The 19462-nt window shown below is 37.3% G+C and overlaps 1 protein-coding gene across 1 annotated transcript; it reads right to left on the bottom strand.

Moving 5' to 3' along the window:
• Positions 1-279: 279 nt before the first annotated feature.
• LOC117316192 lies at positions 280-19442 on the bottom strand. The gene is made up of 7 exons (XM_033870708.1): positions 19301-19442; positions 16631-16713; positions 16087-16177; positions 12250-12412; positions 9041-9287; positions 6310-6410; positions 280-5467 (listed from the first exon to the last, which is right to left on the bottom strand). Exons 2-7 carry the CDS (start codon positions 16659-16661, stop codon positions 1466-1468), a joined length of 4635 nt encoding a protein of 1544 aa, XP_033726599.1. The 5' UTR covers positions 16662-16713; positions 19301-19442; the 3' UTR covers positions 280-1465.
• Positions 19443-19462: the final 20 nt, after the last annotated feature.

The following is a 19462-nucleotide window of genomic DNA, read 5'->3' as shown; positions in this document are numbered from 1 at the left end:
ACAGCAACAAAATATTAAATAGCCTTTTTGTTTCAAGCTGAAATTATAAACATAGTTTAAAATATATCATACCTGTAGCCAAATATCATGACCCAAGTACCTGTATGTTTCTTTTATAGATCTTCAAAGCGTATTTACCTTGCAAAAGAGTCTGTTCCAAGTTAAAACTTCAGATTCGAACTGGTAGACATTTGACCCATCGTAAACGCCTCCATAAAAACGTTTAAAGTGATCATGATAGCACGTGTAGATCACACATATGAAAACATGATTACAACAAACTTTGTCTGAATTTTATTCAAATGAAAAATATATACAGTACATATATACATGTATGAAAGAACTTGAAAACACGGGAGTTATTTATAACAGAGATAGTAACTACAACGGGTTTTGTTGAAAAATATCAATATCAGGAACGTTGGTACATATGTACACTAATATGAATTTTTGATGTGACCTTCATATTTTGTCTTTCTCGACCGGAGGATATTCTGTTGATGTTTTATATTAAGCATTTTTGTTCAAATACACACTATCTATATATTTACTGATAAAAGAGGCCTATTACATGTACATCCGAGTACTCTCAATGTCAGTAATTTCACTAAATTCTTTACCAAAATATATTACATTTTAAAAACGTCACGTTGATATTTACACAAAAGGTAACCTTCGTTCAGAACCTCTGTGTTATATAAGGAAAAGACACAAAAAACATTCAGCTAGTTTACAAAACTTCTCTAAAATGCATGCTTTAGAATATCGTTATATACAGTGAAACCTGAGTTTACCGACACTGTATTGAACTGGGTCAATGTGTGGGTAAAAATCAGTATCGGCAATGGCAGTTGAGCATGTGGCTGATAGTTCGATGTTACAGTGAGTTGTTTAAATCAGTGATCGGTTACGCCAGGTTTCACTGTACTACCATATTAGCATTGCCCCCCAAGCCAACCATATCATGCCCGTGTAAGAGAAACATAATTAAACAAAACACTTAACGACAGGTATGTCCGGTGATCATGATTCAGAATAAAGCCATATAGCAGTCTTTTGATTGACAGCATTTAAATTTTTTTTTAAATGCACATGAATCCATTTTAACAATGCAAAAAATTTCATATGAATTCGGGATATCAAAAAGTTGGTAGGAATCGGTCGGTATCTGTATCAGGCTTCCATGGATGTGTAAAATTTACATATAAAATCGAACAGGTTTTTGATTACAAGATAACTTCACTTCAGAGAAAGATAAATTGGAATTTATACAAAAAGAAAGTCAGAAAAATAATTTAAAAATGAACTCGCATCAGAGAAAGATCAATTTAAATATCTACAAATGAGAATAGGGTATGTTTGCAGTGGTTTTGGTAGTTGTGTTTGTATTGACACCTTGTTACACTAATCTACTTCTGTAGCTGCTCATTAACCTTAAAGCTTACCAAGCACAGGTATTAGTGTATCAAACAGTCTCTTGCAGATGGTCGCCACTAACCACATACGACTGTACGTATGCCTCAACCTCCTCGCTAGGACCTTGGACAGCACCAGTCGTTATGACTTGTGTGTCGCTCTCCTGTACTTGTACCTCCTGTTGTTGAGTGACGCCTTCCTGATCCTGCTGACTGACAAATTGTAGAATGACCACTGTGGACTGACCATCTGGGCCCTCTACGGTCTGTTGGATGTTCTGTATGCTGAAAGTACCTTCCTGGCCAGGCATGGAGATAGTGCCGTCAGGATTTTGAATAACAGTAGCGCCGTCGGCTACAATAATAGGTTGATCACCGCCTACGGCAGTGTTCGACAGACTCTGTAATACTTCTGCAGCCGACTGTGGTACAAATTCCTCTGCACAAATCAAATTGGAGACATTATTAACTTGCATTCCATCCGTAAGCTGATCCTCTATTATTTCTTCATTGGTAACGACTGGCTCTTTATCTACATGTTTAAACAGAGAATCTAGGTAAGATGGTTCCTTCGCCTGTTCGGCTGTCTCAGGGTGTTTTCTTTTGTAATGTCGTACCATTGTGTGTCTGTGTCCAGTTCGCGCACCACAGACATCACAGACGTACATCATACCGCTGTGGAACAGTTCGAAGTGTTTCTTTAGGTCGTACAACTTAGTAAACTTCTTATCACAATGATCACACTGAAGTTTGTTCTGCATCGTGTGGATAAGCTTGTGCCGGTTCAGCTGATCCGGATACTTGAACGCTTTTGTACAGAAAGTACACTGGAATCCTCGTTCTTTTGTATGAGAATACATATGCGTTTTCATGTTGCCTTTCTGACTGAAGACCTTGCCACACGTTGGACATGCATGTGTCTCTTTCTCGTCGGAATGAAACTGTCTCATGTGAGACGTGAGACCTGGTTTGGATGTCAAAATCTTTCCACACTCTGAACATTGGAACTGGTGTTTTTTGTTGTGGAATCCATCGAGATGGACGCGAAGATATTCAAAATAATGAAACTTCTTGTTACATATATGACAAACACATGTCTTTTCTCCGTGAACTTTCATATGCTTGTTCAGGTTACTAGAACTGACGAAGTTTTTACCACAGATATGGCAAACAAGTTTTTCCTGCTGGGCTCGAAGTTCAGCATTTCTACCCACATCCATTTCAGATCCGTCCGCTTCCTTGCAGACATGCTTCAAATAGCAATCCTTTCGGTAAAACTTTTTACTACAATGCTGGCACTGAATTTTATGGTCCTGATGAATTTCCTTGTGTCGCATTAGCATGCGCTCGTTGCGGAAATCTTTATTGCATATGGTACATGAAAATAGCATGTTTCTATCTTCCTCGATAGAACAAACGTGGCTGTGTAGACTGCCAATTTTTACAAACCGTTTTAGACATTTTGAGCATTGGTGTGGGTGAGTATGGGAATGGTAATGCTCCCTGTACAGTTTGATGTCGGAGAAAGAAAGGTCACAGGTCGGACATGCAGTCTTGCCTTCGCTCTGTATAACGGAAGACGCCGTGCACATCATCTCATGTTCATCCTTTTCTTCCTTGGTCTTTAACTTTCGTCCACATAGCTCGCAGATATACCCTCCTTCGTGGAGTTGAAGGTGTTGTTTAAGGTAGTTGAGGTTACTGAACGATTTCGGACAATGACTACAGTTATATTTGACGCTATTATTTCGACTAGATTCGTATCTAAATTGACACGTGTGTGCACTGAAGAGGATTTCCGACGAAAATACGCTATGGCATAGGTCGCACATCTTCTGCTTACAGTGAGTCTCGTGGTTATCTCGACCAAGCTTGGTGGCAAAGGTTTTCTGACATTTTCTACAAAAGAAAACTGAATAGTTTTCTGCTTCCTCGGGACAACATTTTAATATATGTCTCTGAAGAGAATCCTTCCGAGAGAAGGACTTGTGACATTTCAGACACTGGAATATATTTGTATGAATAGCATAGTGTCTAAATAGATATTTTTCATTGGCAAACTGTTGATTACAAATATCGCATGTCGCTAACATGGATTCTTTTTGTGAATTAGTTCCCTTGGTGCTATATATGCATTGGTGACGTTTCAGTGTGTCATTCCTACAGAATTTGGCACCACATTTTTTACACTTGAACTTTCCGGTATGTACAGGAAAGTGAAGTCGAAGATATTTCTCGTGTAGAAATTTTTTATCACACAATGTGCATATGTAATGTTTTCCATCTTCGGTATCTTCAACTTCCATGTACTTAACATAATCTTCTTTGCTATCAACCTCTACTATCATTTTGTCCGTTGATAACAATTTCGATGCTTCGTCATTCGAAGCATTTTCCTCCAACTCATCCGTACTTTTCACCAGCTTTACCACGTAGTCGTGGAAGGGCATCGTGGAGGGATCACTCTGCTCTCCCTCGGGTTCATCTCCAGGTTGAATGAAAGGAACGATACTTTCTTCTTCTTTGTCGTCAGTAGATTTCTCCTCATCAACGTCGGGGGGAGTTTGAGTATCCTTGTCTGCCGCTACTTCTTTTTCTTGCTGTGTTAATGTCTCTGTTAATTCACTCCTGGTCAATATTTCCTTCTTTTTTACAGATAAATCGGACTCCTTACTCAGTGATGGAGAGTTGCTTTGCACATTTCGGTCAGTCTTGTCCAACTCGTCCAGAATATTTTGCAGATCGTCATCAACAGTCATATTTGCAATGGATTCAACGGTTGGAACATGTATACCGTCAGTGTTGCTAGCAGACGCGCTACTATCTCCAACATGGCCTGATACTAAATTGCCATTAGAATCTGTGTCATCAGTATGTTCCTCCACTGGTTCAATCAAATCTGATGAAGTTTCTACCATAGTTGTTTCACCACTTGATTGCGTTTTAATGACAGAGCTAGCTTCCATGGTTTCAGTATGTGTTGACAAGTCGTTGTCCTCATATGATGGACCACCATTCTCATGAATCCCAATCTTTATTTCTTGTTCATTTTTGCTCAAAGCAGTTGTATCAACATGTTCTCCAGAACCAGTGTGACAAGACTGATTTTCATTTTCGTCCTTTGTCGGTGAGAGACAACTTTTAATATCATCTTTAGCCTGAGCAATATTTCTTATATTTGTAATTTCTGCTGTATTAGTTGTGTTTTGATCATTTTTTTCATCTGGGTCACACCTCTCATCCTTTTCTGAGTTCAAGATGGTGTCTTTATTGACAGCTTCATTCTCTACTGTTACGGCTTTCTCTTTATCAGCATCTGTTTCCTCTGGTAGGCTTTCTTGCCTGCCAACATGATCTTTGTTTGAGGATGTTTGAGGAGAGTTTTCTACTGCTAAGGTTTCTGTAACTTTGACTTTTGGGGGTCGCCCCCTTTTCCTTCGTTTAGCAGGAGGTGTCTTCACTTCCATACCATCTTCTCCTTTTTCCTTTACAGGATTAGCAGGTGTTTCACAAGGAGGAACAACGTCAATACTTTCTTCCCCTTCCTTATTTTTACTGGACGAGCCTCCATAACCATCATCAGGTTTCTCAGTTTTTATTTTGACATACACAAAGTTCTCGTCTGCTTCAAAGCCCGACGTTCGAATGCCCTTTAGACTTCGTCTTGGTTGAATACGTCGGCCTTCATTTTTAATTTTTGTAGAAGAGATTATGACTGGTGTAAATTCTTCATCACTGTTTCCTTCTTTTTCTCCCTCGTCCTTGAGTGATTCCTCAACTCCCACAGTGTCTGATTCTGTGTCATGCTCAATCTCTTCAGTGCTTTTAACTTTCTTTCTTTCAATTGTTAACAATAACTTTTTAGGTTTTCTCCCTCTTTTCTTTGTTAAATGTCTGAAGGTTTTTCGGTGTTTTCTGTATGTTACGGGGGAATATCCTGGTATAATGTGTTGACGAAGGTGCAGTGCCAAACATGATTCTGTTTCGAAGCAATCACCACAGCGTTTACAAAGATAGCTAGGCGCGACCTCTTCCCTTGTAGCAGAAGGTACCTGCAATGATATGAAACAAAATTTTATTTTTACAGAATGAACTTTAACCTAAGCTCTATTAGAAATACTTCACTTGAAGAAGGTTTAACTGAAATTTTATCTATTTCAGCCGACAGCATTATCTAACAAACATTTGAACATGATATTGACAATGGTTTCTTTTTGATCGAAATAAAACAAAAGCACAGCGAGCAGCTGCTCACATGTCTCAAGTGTGGCCTTTTATCTCTGACCTTGACTGATGACCAATAAAATCTGATGTGTTAACTTTGATGGTGAGATGTTATGACGTTAATATGAACTAAATCCGTAAAATAGTTCATGACCAACATTGTATCATGTACACAAGCCGTTTATTTTAAAAGTGGTCAAGATTTAATCAGGTGTAGACCCTGATAGTGCGATGCATAATGGATTTATGAGATATCGTGTATATATGCTGTGTTATTATAGATGCACAAACAAAGTGATCATTATATACCCCTTTAATTACAAAGTGGGGGTATATATAAATGTAAGAAAAGAAGTTTTAAGCATCACACAACACACATGGAAAAGCTTGACAAAAAACTTAAAACAAAAAAACCTTTTACAACTTATGTCATCATTGTTTAACAGGAGAGTGAAAATGAAACGACCAGACTGGGACTCAAACCCGGGACCTCCGAACTATAGACGGACACTCTAACCATTTGAGTGTTTATACATTTCCCCACCAACGTTCAGCCCAGTCCAGTTGCATTGTGGGAGAATACAGACTCTGATAATGACATATATCATCTATAACCTCAATTAAGTTCCTGAAAATGTCATAAATATCCAAATGTACTTTCGATAATTACCTCCGATCCATCTTCTGTTTCTTTATCAACATAAGACTCCGTCTGTTCTGTGTCTGGCAGGTATTCCACAGAGGGGTAAATCACTTTCATACCCAGCATTACTGTAAAACAATACAACAGTACATTATACCTTCTCATTTTTGTAATCACTGCACTTAGTTTTACTAAATTGATCAAGGCTGTATATATGCTGTCCACTATATCTACACAACAAAGTTTTTCACACTAATCTGATAACATAATTTTGGCAATTCCTATAATTCATGATCCTAATTGATTCCAACACATTGTGGAGTGGCCCATTTAATTGTTGTACTTGTTCCCGAGGTAATATAAGCAGCTAATTCAGAAAAAACATTTTTATCTTGTTTTATTCCTGTCCACAGATCAAAGAACAGACCTCATGTTTGATTTTTTTTCTTCTTGAAAACCGTTAACATCATGCCATCATTATGTTACCATGAAATGTACATTGAAAGTGATGATATGCTATATAAAGTGATGATGTTATATACTCTATTGTGACCAGCACCATAGCATGTGTCATCTGTCTTTCTATACCCTATGTGAGAGTTATCCAATTCTTTAACAACCACGGGATCCCGGATCCCTCTGTGAAGTATGTGAGAAATCCCATTTCATATGCCAGTAGGAACAAGACAATTTGCCAAATTAGTCTCCATCAAATGTGAAAGTATATGGCAAGAACAATTAGTTGAATATGTGAAGGAACTATAATTCTACAACTGAAGGTTTGACAGACGAACTGTATTCAGTAATTCATCAATAATTGCATTTCAATCTTGGTTGCATTAATATAAATCTAATGAATTCTGGAATACAATAATTTTGGTAGGCAAAATAAGAAGTTTAAATGCAAGTGAACTGGTGTCCGAAATATTAAGTCTCAGTGAAAAGTAGTGAAGGAGATACAGCCAAGACAATTATTTTTCTTTGATGTAGGTCAGAGTGACCTTCTTTTTATACATTGGTTTGGTTTGGTTTATTTTGTTTAACGTCCTATTAACATCTAAGGTCATTTAAGGACGGCCTCCCGTGCGTGCGACATGTATGCGTGTGGTGAGTGCGTATGTGTGTTTTGGGAGGCTGCGGTATGTTCGTGTTAAGTCTCCTTGTGATAGGCCGGAACTTTTGCCGATTTAAAGTGCTATCTCACTGAAGCATACTGCCGAAGACACCCAGCAGCACACCCCAGCCGGTCACAATATACTGACAACGGGCCAACCAGTCGTCTCACAATGACTCACTAAGCAAAAGGTGAACATAAGCTCAAAGTATGAAGCTGACAAGTAGTGTAGGAGATTGATAGAGCCCGGACAAGATAAAGTGCAGATGGATGCATGATACAAACAATGGACATTGTCTTAAATATGTCCAATGATATTCGAGATTATATGTTCATGTTCAGACTTTTTTCATGAAATTTCACAGAAACAAGAAAACTTTAATAATGTATTACAATATAATAATCAATTTAACAAGGATGAATATAATCTCAAATTCACTAAGTACTGTATCTGTTTGCTCAGTACATATGTACGTTATGAGAAGTTTGGATGAGAGCTGTGAGAAGAGTTGTCTGGACAAGATAAATGGAGCATACATAACCAACATAAAAAATCAAAAAATAAGTTTAGCTCAAGTGTGAGATGACTTCATCCACAAAGTATTGAACAGTTTGGATGAAAACTGTAGATTTTGTGACTTGTACAGACCAGATTCATTCCATATTCACAGCTAAAAGGGATGTAAATACCATAAAATAGGCAAACTTAAAAAATGAGCCCAGTTCATAACTTCAGTGCGAGTAACTACATCCACAAAGTTTCAAAAATTTGGATTAAAACTGAAGGAGTTGTCCAGACAATATCAAAGTCTATAACTATAACTGTAATCATAGTCAAATCAAAATGCCATTAAACACAACCTTATCTCATGCTGATAAAGCACACCTAGGTACTTGGTGTAAAACTAAAGATATCAGTTGAAAATGTAGGAGATCTCTGGATAACAAACATTTTGGAAGGGCAGCTGACGATGGACACTATATCTATAATACTCCTGTCGAAATTTGATGAGGAAATAAAAAAGGAATTTGTCCTGTAAGAGAACAATAAATTGTTAGATGCTGTTTCTTTTGTCAGTAAATTCAAATTACCTTTGAGGGAAATATCGAGACATGTACATTTGTAAAACCTTTCATCTTCGCTAGCCAAGGCTTCTGATTACGTTACACTCCACAAACCCTTGGCAGATATATAATCGTCAGTTCTGACCCTCTAGCGGAGATTTGAAATTATTCCCCGGTACCCTATACGCATGAAATTTTTTACCAATCAAAACGAGCGCTACCTATATGTACTTTCAAACACACGTACATGGAAGCTTAGATGAGATGTGTGATCAATGACTTCTATCAATTAATCAAACACTGAATGTTTCCCCAAAAATTGTATGCCTCTCTATTTAAGTAAAATGCCATGATATAGTCGACAAGGTAGCTCTGTACTGGGTGCCTCAATTTTTGCTTACTACAAAAAACCAAGCCTGAATGTAAAACGCAATTTGAATGGATGTCCTGGGAGTTCAGGGCGTGACAGTTTAAATACGACTATATCTGCCGAGGGTTCTTGGAGTATTACATAAGCAGAAGCCTTGGCTAGAGGAGATGAAAACCTTGCTGATCAGTAGCTTATTAACATTAACCTACCCTTACTGACACCATCTGGTCGCTCAGGTTTCCCGATCCTACGGGCATAGGCAGGGGCGTACCACACACGGAGCTCAGTCCCTGGGACTATATCCTTTGTGGTACTGTAGTACAAATTCATTCCCATCTGGTAAGCAATACAATTCTGTTCCTCGGTTGTGAGTGCGGCACGGATCAAACACATCCAGTTACAGTCATTTTCATTGGTCGTGTCAAGACTTATACAGGTTCCATCCTTTGTTGTCACCTGTAACAGAATAAATCTGCTGAAATCTTTGACAATTTTAAAGGGTATATTATAATTTAAAGAAAAAAAATAAAAACAGCTTTGTCCATAATTGTTCAATGAAAGCACCATTCTCAATTATATGGTGATCTGAGATGGTACAACAATTTAACAAGAGGCCCATGGGCCTTAACGGTCACCTGAGATTTGAAATATTTCAGTTAATTTAATTGATCCTTTTTGGCCCCGCACATCAGCAGTCAGGGCCAACATATGCATATTATCAAACTTTCATTCAATGCTGAAAATGTTAACCAAGTTAGAATGAATTCCAATAGAAATCAAACAAATCAGTCAAAAATGTGATTTCCCTATATAAACTATAGTAAAATTTACCCCCTCCCCAGGGGCAAACTTGTGACCCCAGGGTCATGAAATTCATAAATTTAGTAAAGCACCATAAGACTCTTCCACCTATGAAGAGTATTTGATTCTACCTTATTTGGGTCTTGAAAAGAAGATTTTTAAAATTTCAGTCAATTTGACCCTTTTTAGCCCCGCCCATCAGCCCCTCGGGGTCAGTCAGGGCCAACACGTCCATACCATCAAACTACCATCCCAAGCTGATAATGTTAACCAAATTAAATGAATTCCAATAGAAATCAAATAAATCAGTCAAAAATGTGATTTCCCAATACAAATTATAGTAAAATTTACCCCCTCCCCAGGGGTAAATGTGTGGCCCCAGGGTCATGAAATTCATAATTTTAGTAAAGCACCTTAAGACCCTTCCATCTATAAACAGTATTTGATTCTACCTTATTTCGGTCTGAAAAGAAGATTTCTGAAATTTAAGTCAATTTGACCCTTTTAGCCCCGCCCATCAGCCCCTTGGGGTCAGAAAGGGCCAACATGTGCATACCCTCAATCTGCCATCCCAAGCTGATAATATTAACCAACTTAGAATGAATTCCAATAGAAATCGAACAAATTATAGTCAAAAATGTGATTTCGCTATATAAACTATAGTAAAGTTTACCCCCTCCCCAGGGGCAAACTTGAGACCCCAGGGTCATGAAATTCACAATTTTAGTCAAGCACCTTAAGACCCTTCCAACTATAAAGAGTATTTGATTCCACCTTATTTCGGTCTTGAGAAGAAGATTTTTGAAATTTCAGCCAATTTGACCCTTTTTAGCCCCGCCCATCAGCCCCTGGGGGTCAGTCAGGGCCAACATGTTTATGCCATCAAACCGTCATCCCATGCTGACAATGTATACCAAATTAGAATGAATTCCAACAGAAATAAATCAAATTAAAGTCAAAAATGTTATTTCCCTATATAAACTATTGTAAAGTTTACCCCCTCCCCAGGGGCAAACGTGAGACCCCTGGGTCATGAAATTTACAATTTTGGTAAAGCACCTTAAGACCCTTCCATCTATGAAGAGTGTTTGATTCCAACATATCTGAGAGTAGAGAAGAAGATTTTTGAAATTTTAGTCAATTTGACCCTTTTTAGCCCCGCCCCACAGGCCCCTGGGGGGTGGGGACCATATAACTTACAATTTTGGTTGACCTTTAGCCATAAAAGCATCCTGCCAAATTTCATTGAATTTAGTTAAGTGGTTTTGTAGAAGAAGTTGAAAATGTAAATTGTTTACGGACGCACGACGGACGACGGACGACGACGGACAAAAGGGGATAAGAATAGGTCACTTGAGACTTTGTCTCAGGTGACCTAAAAAGTTTCCTTAATGACTGAAGAGATAACAAGGCAATGTAAGTGTTATAAATCCCCTTATGTGTGAAAGTATCCCAGCTCAAATATCCTGCAAACAGCCCAAAGGCCAACTTGTTCAACATTTGATTAAGATGCATTAAATAATGGAGTAACTAGATTTTGAGTGCTGAAAAAGATTTTTTTATCAATAGTAATTATAACAGCGACGTTGGCCTTGTCCTTGACTTAAGCACTGTGAAACATAAACCCATATATATAAATGTATAGTGTTGTAATATGTTCAGTAGCAGTTTGTATACTTATGCTTAGAACCTGTTAATCATCAGATTTAGTTTTTACATGTACTGTACATGTGTTAGCCAATTACCAGTAATTATATTCATGTAATACTGTTTGTACTCAATATCTTCTTGTAGTTTCGATTACTGTGGTATTTACATGTATACTTCAGGTCACAAACGTACCCTATGACCATATTAAGTTGGTGGAAATGTATCATTCCAGCCAATGCACATCTTATAGTAGTTATATACCCTATTTTCCTTATATCATTGTCACTCCTAGCCATATATCGTATGGATACAACATTTATTGTCACTCCTAGTCATAAATCATACGGATACATCACTCCTAGCTGTACATGTACATCATACGGAGTCGGATACGTCACCCCTAGCCGTACAGATACAACATAGTACACCTCCACCCACATCAATAAACAGAGGAACCTATATAGCTACAATTCATGACTTAGTCATTCTTCAACAACACGAAACATCTGTAACATCAACTACAAATCTTCACTTTATAAATTTGATGAAAATCTACATAAAAAATGATGTTGTGACCAGGTATTCTCATACTTGACCATCATATGAAGTTTGAATAAATTTGTTTAATACTGAAGTCACCAGTGAACATACAAGCATACCTTTTCACACATGTTTATTGTATATATGTATAAAAATGTACAATCGGAAAGCTATATCCCCTTCACTTTGTCACGAGGGGATAATAAATCGATAAAAAATTGAAGTACATTCCGAATGACCTATAAAGAGGCGTAGTGTTTGGTCCATACATCTACAAGCCGATTTATGATCTATTTCAGCTTTCATTTCATGAAAGGATTAAAATAACTGAAATTTTTCTAAAAATCCTTTTACGAAATCTCCTTTCAAATTAGAAATATTGTAATATAATAAACATTATTGATGGAAGACGTATAATAATAAATACCTTAAGAATAAATACACCTTCATCACTGAACTCATGTGTAGTCTTCTTCGCTTCAAATGGCCCAAACTGTGTCTTCTTTTGTAGTATCGAGTCCCGTGTGAACACTCCTACTTCCCCAGCTATATCTATTTCGAACAGGAAATCAGGTAAAGTCAACCGTGCCCTGTAATAAATAAAAAAACTTTGATTAATAATATTTTTGGTGGTATAATTCATACCCCATGTTTCCTAATCAGGGAATACACTCCTTACATCGATGCAATGTTGATATTGATTAAATAACAGGGTATACGTAAACAAGAGTAAGAGAAATTAATTATTCACCCCCTTGGGAATGAGACTGAAGGATCTCAACCCAAGATGAAAGTTGACAAACACGAGCTTGTTTGAGGCTTGCAGAGTGTTTGGCAGCTTAAGAATCTTACCTCGAGGGTGAAAGATTTTATTATTCCCATCCCTAGCAACCATGGGTTCACCCTGTGAAGTATATGAGAACTTTAAATTGTACAGTATAAGGAGAGGTAGCTATTTGACTTGTACAGTAAACATAATGTCAGAAGAGTTATAGATAATTGACTTGTACAGTTGAAAGAGGTAGAGATATTTGACTTGTACAGTCGATCGTCGAAGAGGTAGAGATATTTGAGTTGTAGAGTCAGAAGAGGAAGAGATATTTGACTTGTACAGTCTGAAGAGGTAGAGATATTTGACTTGTACAGTCTGAAGAGGTAGAGATATTTGAATTGTACAGTCGAAGAGGTAGAGATATTTGACTTGTACAGTCGATCGTCGAAGAGGTAGAGATATCGGACTTGTACAGTCGATCGTCGAAGAGGTAGAGATATTTGACTTGTACAGTTAAAAGAGGTAGAGATATTTGACTTGTACAGTCTGAAGAGGTAGAGATATTTGACTTGTACAGTCTGAAGAGGTAGAGATATTTGACTTGTACAGTCTGAAGAGGTAGAGATATTTGACTTGTACAGTCGATCGTCGAAGAGGTAGAGATATCGGACTTGTACAGTCGATCGTCGAAGAGGTAGATATATTTGACTTGTACAGTCTGAAGAGTTAGAGATATTTGACTTGTACAGTCTGAAGCGGTAGAGATATTTGACTTGTACAGTCTGAAGAGGTAGAGATATTTGACTTGTACAGCTTGAAGAGGTAGATATATTTGACTTGTACAGTCGATCGTCGAAGAGGTAGAGATATCGGACTTGTACAGTCGATCGTCGAAGAGGTAGAGATATTTGAGTTGTAGAGTCAGAAGAGGAAGAGATATTTGACTTGTACAGTCTGAAGAGGTAGAGATATTTGACTTGTACAGTCTGAAGAGGTAGAGATATTTGACTTGTACAGTCGAAGAGGTAGAGATATTTGACTTGTACAGTCGATCGTCGAAGAGGTAGAGATATCGGACTTGTACAGTCGATCGTCGAAGAGGTAGATATATTTGACTTGTACAGTCTGAAGAGTTAGAGATATTTGACTTGTACAGTCTGAAGCGGTAGAGATATTTGACTTGTACAGTCTGAAGAGGTAGAGATATTTGACTTGTACAGCTTGAAGAGGTAGATATATTTGACTTGTACAGTCGATCGTCGAAGAGGTAGAGATATTTGACTTGTACAGTCAAAGAGGAAGAGATATTTGACTTGTACAGTCTGAAGAGTTAGAGATATTTGACTTGTGAAGTCTGAAGCAGTAGAGATATTTGACTTGTACAGCTTGAAGAGGTACAAATATTTGACTTTTACAGTCGAAGAGGAAGAGATATTTGACTTGTACAGTCTGAAGCGGTAGAGATATTTGACTTGTACAGTCTGAAGAGGTAGAGATATTTGACTTGTACAGTCGAAGAGGTACAAATATTTGACTTTTACAGTCTGAAGAGGTAGAGATATTTGCAATGTATAGTATATATAGGGAGAGGTAGAGATTTCTGACTTTTAGATTTAGAAGAGGTAGAGATACCGTATTTGACCTAATAAGGGCGCAGGGCGTGGGTAATTGGCAGTGGGGGCAACCTTATTAAGATAAGTTATTCTGAAGTTTATGAAACAGACTATACCTTATAGCAGAATACCCAAGGCTGTGGAAACGGTAAATTAATTCAGTCATAAAAATATTCCAGATGAAGAGATCTATTCATTATCATATATTAAGCTTAAACATCACTTGAATAGTCCTGTAAACTTGTAAACCATGCCAGCTGATCTTTAGACCAGAGAACGTGTGTTCCACCATTTATGTTCAAATGGAACTCTTTTGTGTTCTATTTATAGACACAGGTGATTTCCCAGATCATATCAGACATCGTTTTCTTTGACCTAATAATTGATTTACGATGTCTTTTACTAGCTTTCTGTTCTGAACAAAAGTTATTTATCAACAAGAATGAAGTCTTTTACTTTATCTTCAAATAAAGATGGTAAGTTATTATTTGTATGTGTGTTTAGTTTCAGGTACTCTTTGCACTGACATGTCATCTGTAGGAAATAGGAATAGACAAAATGTGGCGAAAACTTGTGTTCCAGTTACTTAATTTGCTGAAGAAAATTGAACACATAAAGTAGCAAAACATTTCACATGAATTATTACTTTTTAACACCATTTTGACACTCAGTCAAAGATTTATTTCCTTGAAAAAAGGTAGGGGCGCCCTTATTAGGTCAAATACAGTAAACATAATTTTCTTTAGAGAGGTCGATATTTGACAGACCTGTCAAGTGCCCCGCATTTTGCGGGTCACTCCCGGAAAATCGGTCTATAACCCGCAGACAGAAATAGCTCCTGACGGGTGTTTTGAATCTCTCGCATTTCAGTAAGATCTCGTTTTCATTCGAGCTACCTCGGATTTTTTCTTTGATGCGTAGGAACACAATTTGAGACACCGAACAGATAATCCAACAACAACAAAAATGGCGTGTATGAAGGCTTGCACAGGTAAGTGTTAAAACTTTCTTTGTTTTCTGAACGATGTTCACTATTTAAAAGAACTATATAGGCATAATCGATAGCTAAATGTATCACACCGCAGTTAGACATCTGTAGGAACCGATTGAATGTCTACCAACAGAAAGCGAAATTTATCGGGACCGGCTGCCGTGAGCAGTCCTAGTAAAAGAAAAAAATATGTATGTAACTTTCAGAAGGCATGGGAAAAGGATTTCTCATGGATCAGGAAGAGTGCCGTTGGTCCACATGATGCTTTTTGTAATTTATGCAATGGTATATTCTAGATCGATTTCTGCATTCGTATCTCCTTGTAAAGATCCTGTACAGGATAAAGTTACTTTGGCAGAGACTTTATTTAGTTACTTTGTGGCAGAACATAACCTCCCTTTTGAGATTTCAGGAGTGACATGAACAATGACACTTTATGTGCACTGCTTTCTACCAAAATAAACTGTGACAGTGATTGCTGTGATTATCAACCTTCCACCAATGTTTTGAAGATGGCAAAAACAGCTACAACAACTTACAATGTAAAACATTCATGTAAATGAATGAAGTATGCATAGAAATGCTTATTAAATGACACATGTTGATAAATTTTTTCAGTTTTATTGTTTTTCTTTCAAGTGAAATGCCGTTACCCGCAATGACCTGCATTGGAGTGCTATGACCTGCATTTTTATGAGTAATGACCTGCATTTTGTTCATGAGAACTTGACAGGTCTGAAATTTGACATGTTAAGTCAGGAGATGTAGAGATATTTGACTTGTACAGTTAGAAGGGATAGAGATATTTGACTGTTCAAGCTTAAGGTAACTGCAGAGATACATGTATATATTGATCACCTTTGCTTGATTACGTAATTATCATTATACCTTGATTTGGTCTCTCCTACCAATCCTGTTGTATCTAGTCCTAGTTCTGGACAGGACTCTGTAGGGTGCTGATTGCCACACACATCACACACTGAAATTCACCAACATACAATTAATGATCATTACATATGGATACAGAAGATCCAATATATCCTGCACAATGATTTTTACAAATTTAAAAATATGTTTTCAAACTTGCAAATTATTTGAATTTCCATTAGGAAGGTTTATACTAATTATTGCTTCAGACCACAGGAATTCACCTAGTCTGTCAATACATGTGCACACCTAATATCATGTATACCGACAGATGAACTGGGTGCATGAAATGTGCTTTAGACATACGAAGTCGACACCTAAGCTTGAAATCATATAATTTCAAGCTGCTTTCTCCTCAGGGACAGATGGATGGAATTAAAAAAAAAAAAAGATTTTACAGTTAACTTTAGCTGTTTCTAGGGTAAAAATTTGAAGTGTTGCTTCCAAATAGACAGGAATGACAAATATACCATAAGATAAATACATATTGGAAACACAAACAAACCTTCAAGCAAAGTCGTGTACATGACATCCATTTTGTTTTTTGTTCAGTTGCTTTCAAATACTTGTTTTCTGTTAATCTGCATTCTGAAAAATAGGAAACCATTTGATCATTAAATTTATTAACAGGGGGGGCAATAACTGTAAAAATCACTATTGAAAAACATTATCAGGTATAACATTGTTTTGATAATGACAGCCTGTGAACTATAGATGTAGGGAATTTGAACATACAGAAGACAATTTCAAGATAATAACAAAAGGCCCATGGGCCTTAACGGTCACCTGAGTTTTGAAATATTTAAGTTAATCTAATTGACCCTTTTTGGCCCCGCCTATTAGCCCAGGAGGTCAGTACTAGTTAGGGCCAACATGTGCATATATATATATATATATACCATCAAACTGTCATCCAATACTGATAATGTTAACAAAGATAGAATAAATTCCAATAGAAATCAAACAAATGATAGTCAAAACTGTGATTTCCCTATGTAAACTATAGTAAAGTTTACCCCCTCCACAGGGGCAAACGGGAGGCCCCAGGGTTATGAAATTCACAATTTTGGTAAAGCACCTTAAGACCCATCTATGAAGAGTATTTGATTCTACTTTACGTAGGAGAAGTATCTTGAAATTTCAGTTAATTTGATCCTTTTAGGCCCTGCACATATATAAGCCTCTGGGGATAGTCAGTGCCATTATACACATAGTTTACAACAGGCTTCCCATACTGATAATTCTAACGATGTTTGTATTATTTCCAATGGCAATTGGAACAAATTATGTTCATGATTTCCCTATGTAAACTTAAATAAACTTTACCCCCTCCCCAGGGTCATGAAATTCACAATTTTGGTAAAAGACCTTTACACCTTTCTTTCTTTGAAGAGTATTTGATTCTACCATATCTGGGAGTAGAGAGAAAGATTTATTCAATTTGACCCTTTTTGCCCTGCCCCTCAGGCACCTTGGAATCGGGACCATATAATTCACACTTTTGGTTGACCTTTGGCCATGGAAGCTTCCTGTCAAATATCATTAAATTTGGTTCAGCAGTTTTGGAGAAGTCGAAAATGTAAATTGTTTACAGATGCACATTGCATGACGATTGACGAAAGGCAGTTAGAATATATAGGTCACTTAAGACTTCCTCTCAGGTGACCTAAAAAATATGCATTTAAAAAATACCCATCATCAATATTAAACCCTAAACCCGGCAACTTATGTTCTTAGATATGAGGAGTGGGAAAACGCACTGCTAGAGTGAGGTTCGAACCTGTGATGACCTCTAAACTTTATGCTCTTCCAAGAGAGCTACTCGGTCTCCAATGATCTGATTCGATTTTTTGAGGTAGTTTAGTTTTGAACTGTTGTTATTTGAAATTTTGGAAATTTTGACATGCATGTACCATATAAATGTTATTTTACTCATATGAGATGTGAGCTCTATGTTATTTAAATTAATGATTCTGATTCTGCTCAATTACTGGACATATGGGACCCATAGCATTCAATCTAACCAAGACAATACACTACGTATCTCTGTACGGAACGGTTGTTGCAGCTACGTCTTAACTGTACGGTGACTACGGTCATTGCTAGCTGCGATAACGTAGCTCTGGACGATGGACAAACAATTTCTGACAGATGGTGGTATGTTTGAACTGATATATCCGTACGTCATGCTTGTTTTGGATTTTACCATTTATTGTCAAACAATTGACATAATGTGCAGGTTTGTAGATTGAATATTGATAATAAATACCAGAATCATCAATTTACATGTGATTTTTATCAGAGAAAAATATAACCATAGCTAAATACTGCGCGATGTGAATCACATCGGGGCTTGCTACACTATCGGCATTGGGAGGGACTTCATACCCTGCTGGAGAGCAGTGTAGGCAGGGTATGAATAAGTCATTCTAGGTCATTGCGACTTTGGGGTCAGGACTTTGTTGTGGAATGGTGGCAGAACTAGAGCGGGGTGAACACCATATAGCTTAAATGGTTGGAGTGGTCGAGAGATCCGAGGTCCTGGGGTTTGATTCCTAGTCTGGTCCCTCGCACTACTGTTGTAGCAGAAAAGCATTTAAAAATCGGCTGCTTGGGAAAGAGTGTTTCAGCTACAACAGTTACTGTGACATATGTTGCATTGAATTGGTTAGCCCCGAGTTTCCTCTGGCCCTGACACCATAATGTCTGGTGTAATGGTCAGAGGAAACTCGGGCTATGAATTGGTATATACGGGCAACACTATCTATTCGTATGGTGGTGGTAAGTGCCAGGCCTACATACTGTATAATACTGTATAATCTATTTGCAGGACATTTTCAATTTTATTAATAAACAGATCTACAGTCAATTTTACAACAGAGCTACGTTTTATCCGCCGATAAAAGGAATGACAGTGCATTTCGACGTCAACTACTGCATAAACATATGTTTTAGATGCCTGCTAACTGTGAAAAGCGGCAAAATGTTATGTAAAGTATCTTATAAACTTAAACATTAAAATAAAAACATCAACTTAAAACTGAACACATGTATTTGTTTTGATGTTATTCGAATATATATAAATCGTAAAAATGGCGGAACGGCATGTTAACGAGATGTATGTGAAGCGAAAAATTCAAACAAAATCTTCATCGGATATTTCGTACTACATTACCTCTGTATCATAATTAATTGAATAATTATTACAAGTTTCGGTTTCAAGGACATCTTCTGTTCTGAGTTAACGTTTTGATCCTTTAAATCAGGAAGCAAGGCGTTGCTTCCCGCTCGCTTGGAATGTTCGACGCAACCATTATTCAAGCATGCGCAAATGCGG

Source organism: Pecten maximus, chromosome 18, assembly GCF_902652985.1.
Source record: "Pecten maximus chromosome 18, xPecMax1.1, whole genome shotgun sequence".
Lineage (NCBI taxonomy): Eukaryota > Metazoa > Mollusca > Bivalvia > Pectinida > Pectinidae > Pecten > Pecten maximus.
The sequence above is the reverse complement of the archived record's forward strand: the minus strand, read 5'-3'. Positions and strand labels throughout refer to the sequence as shown.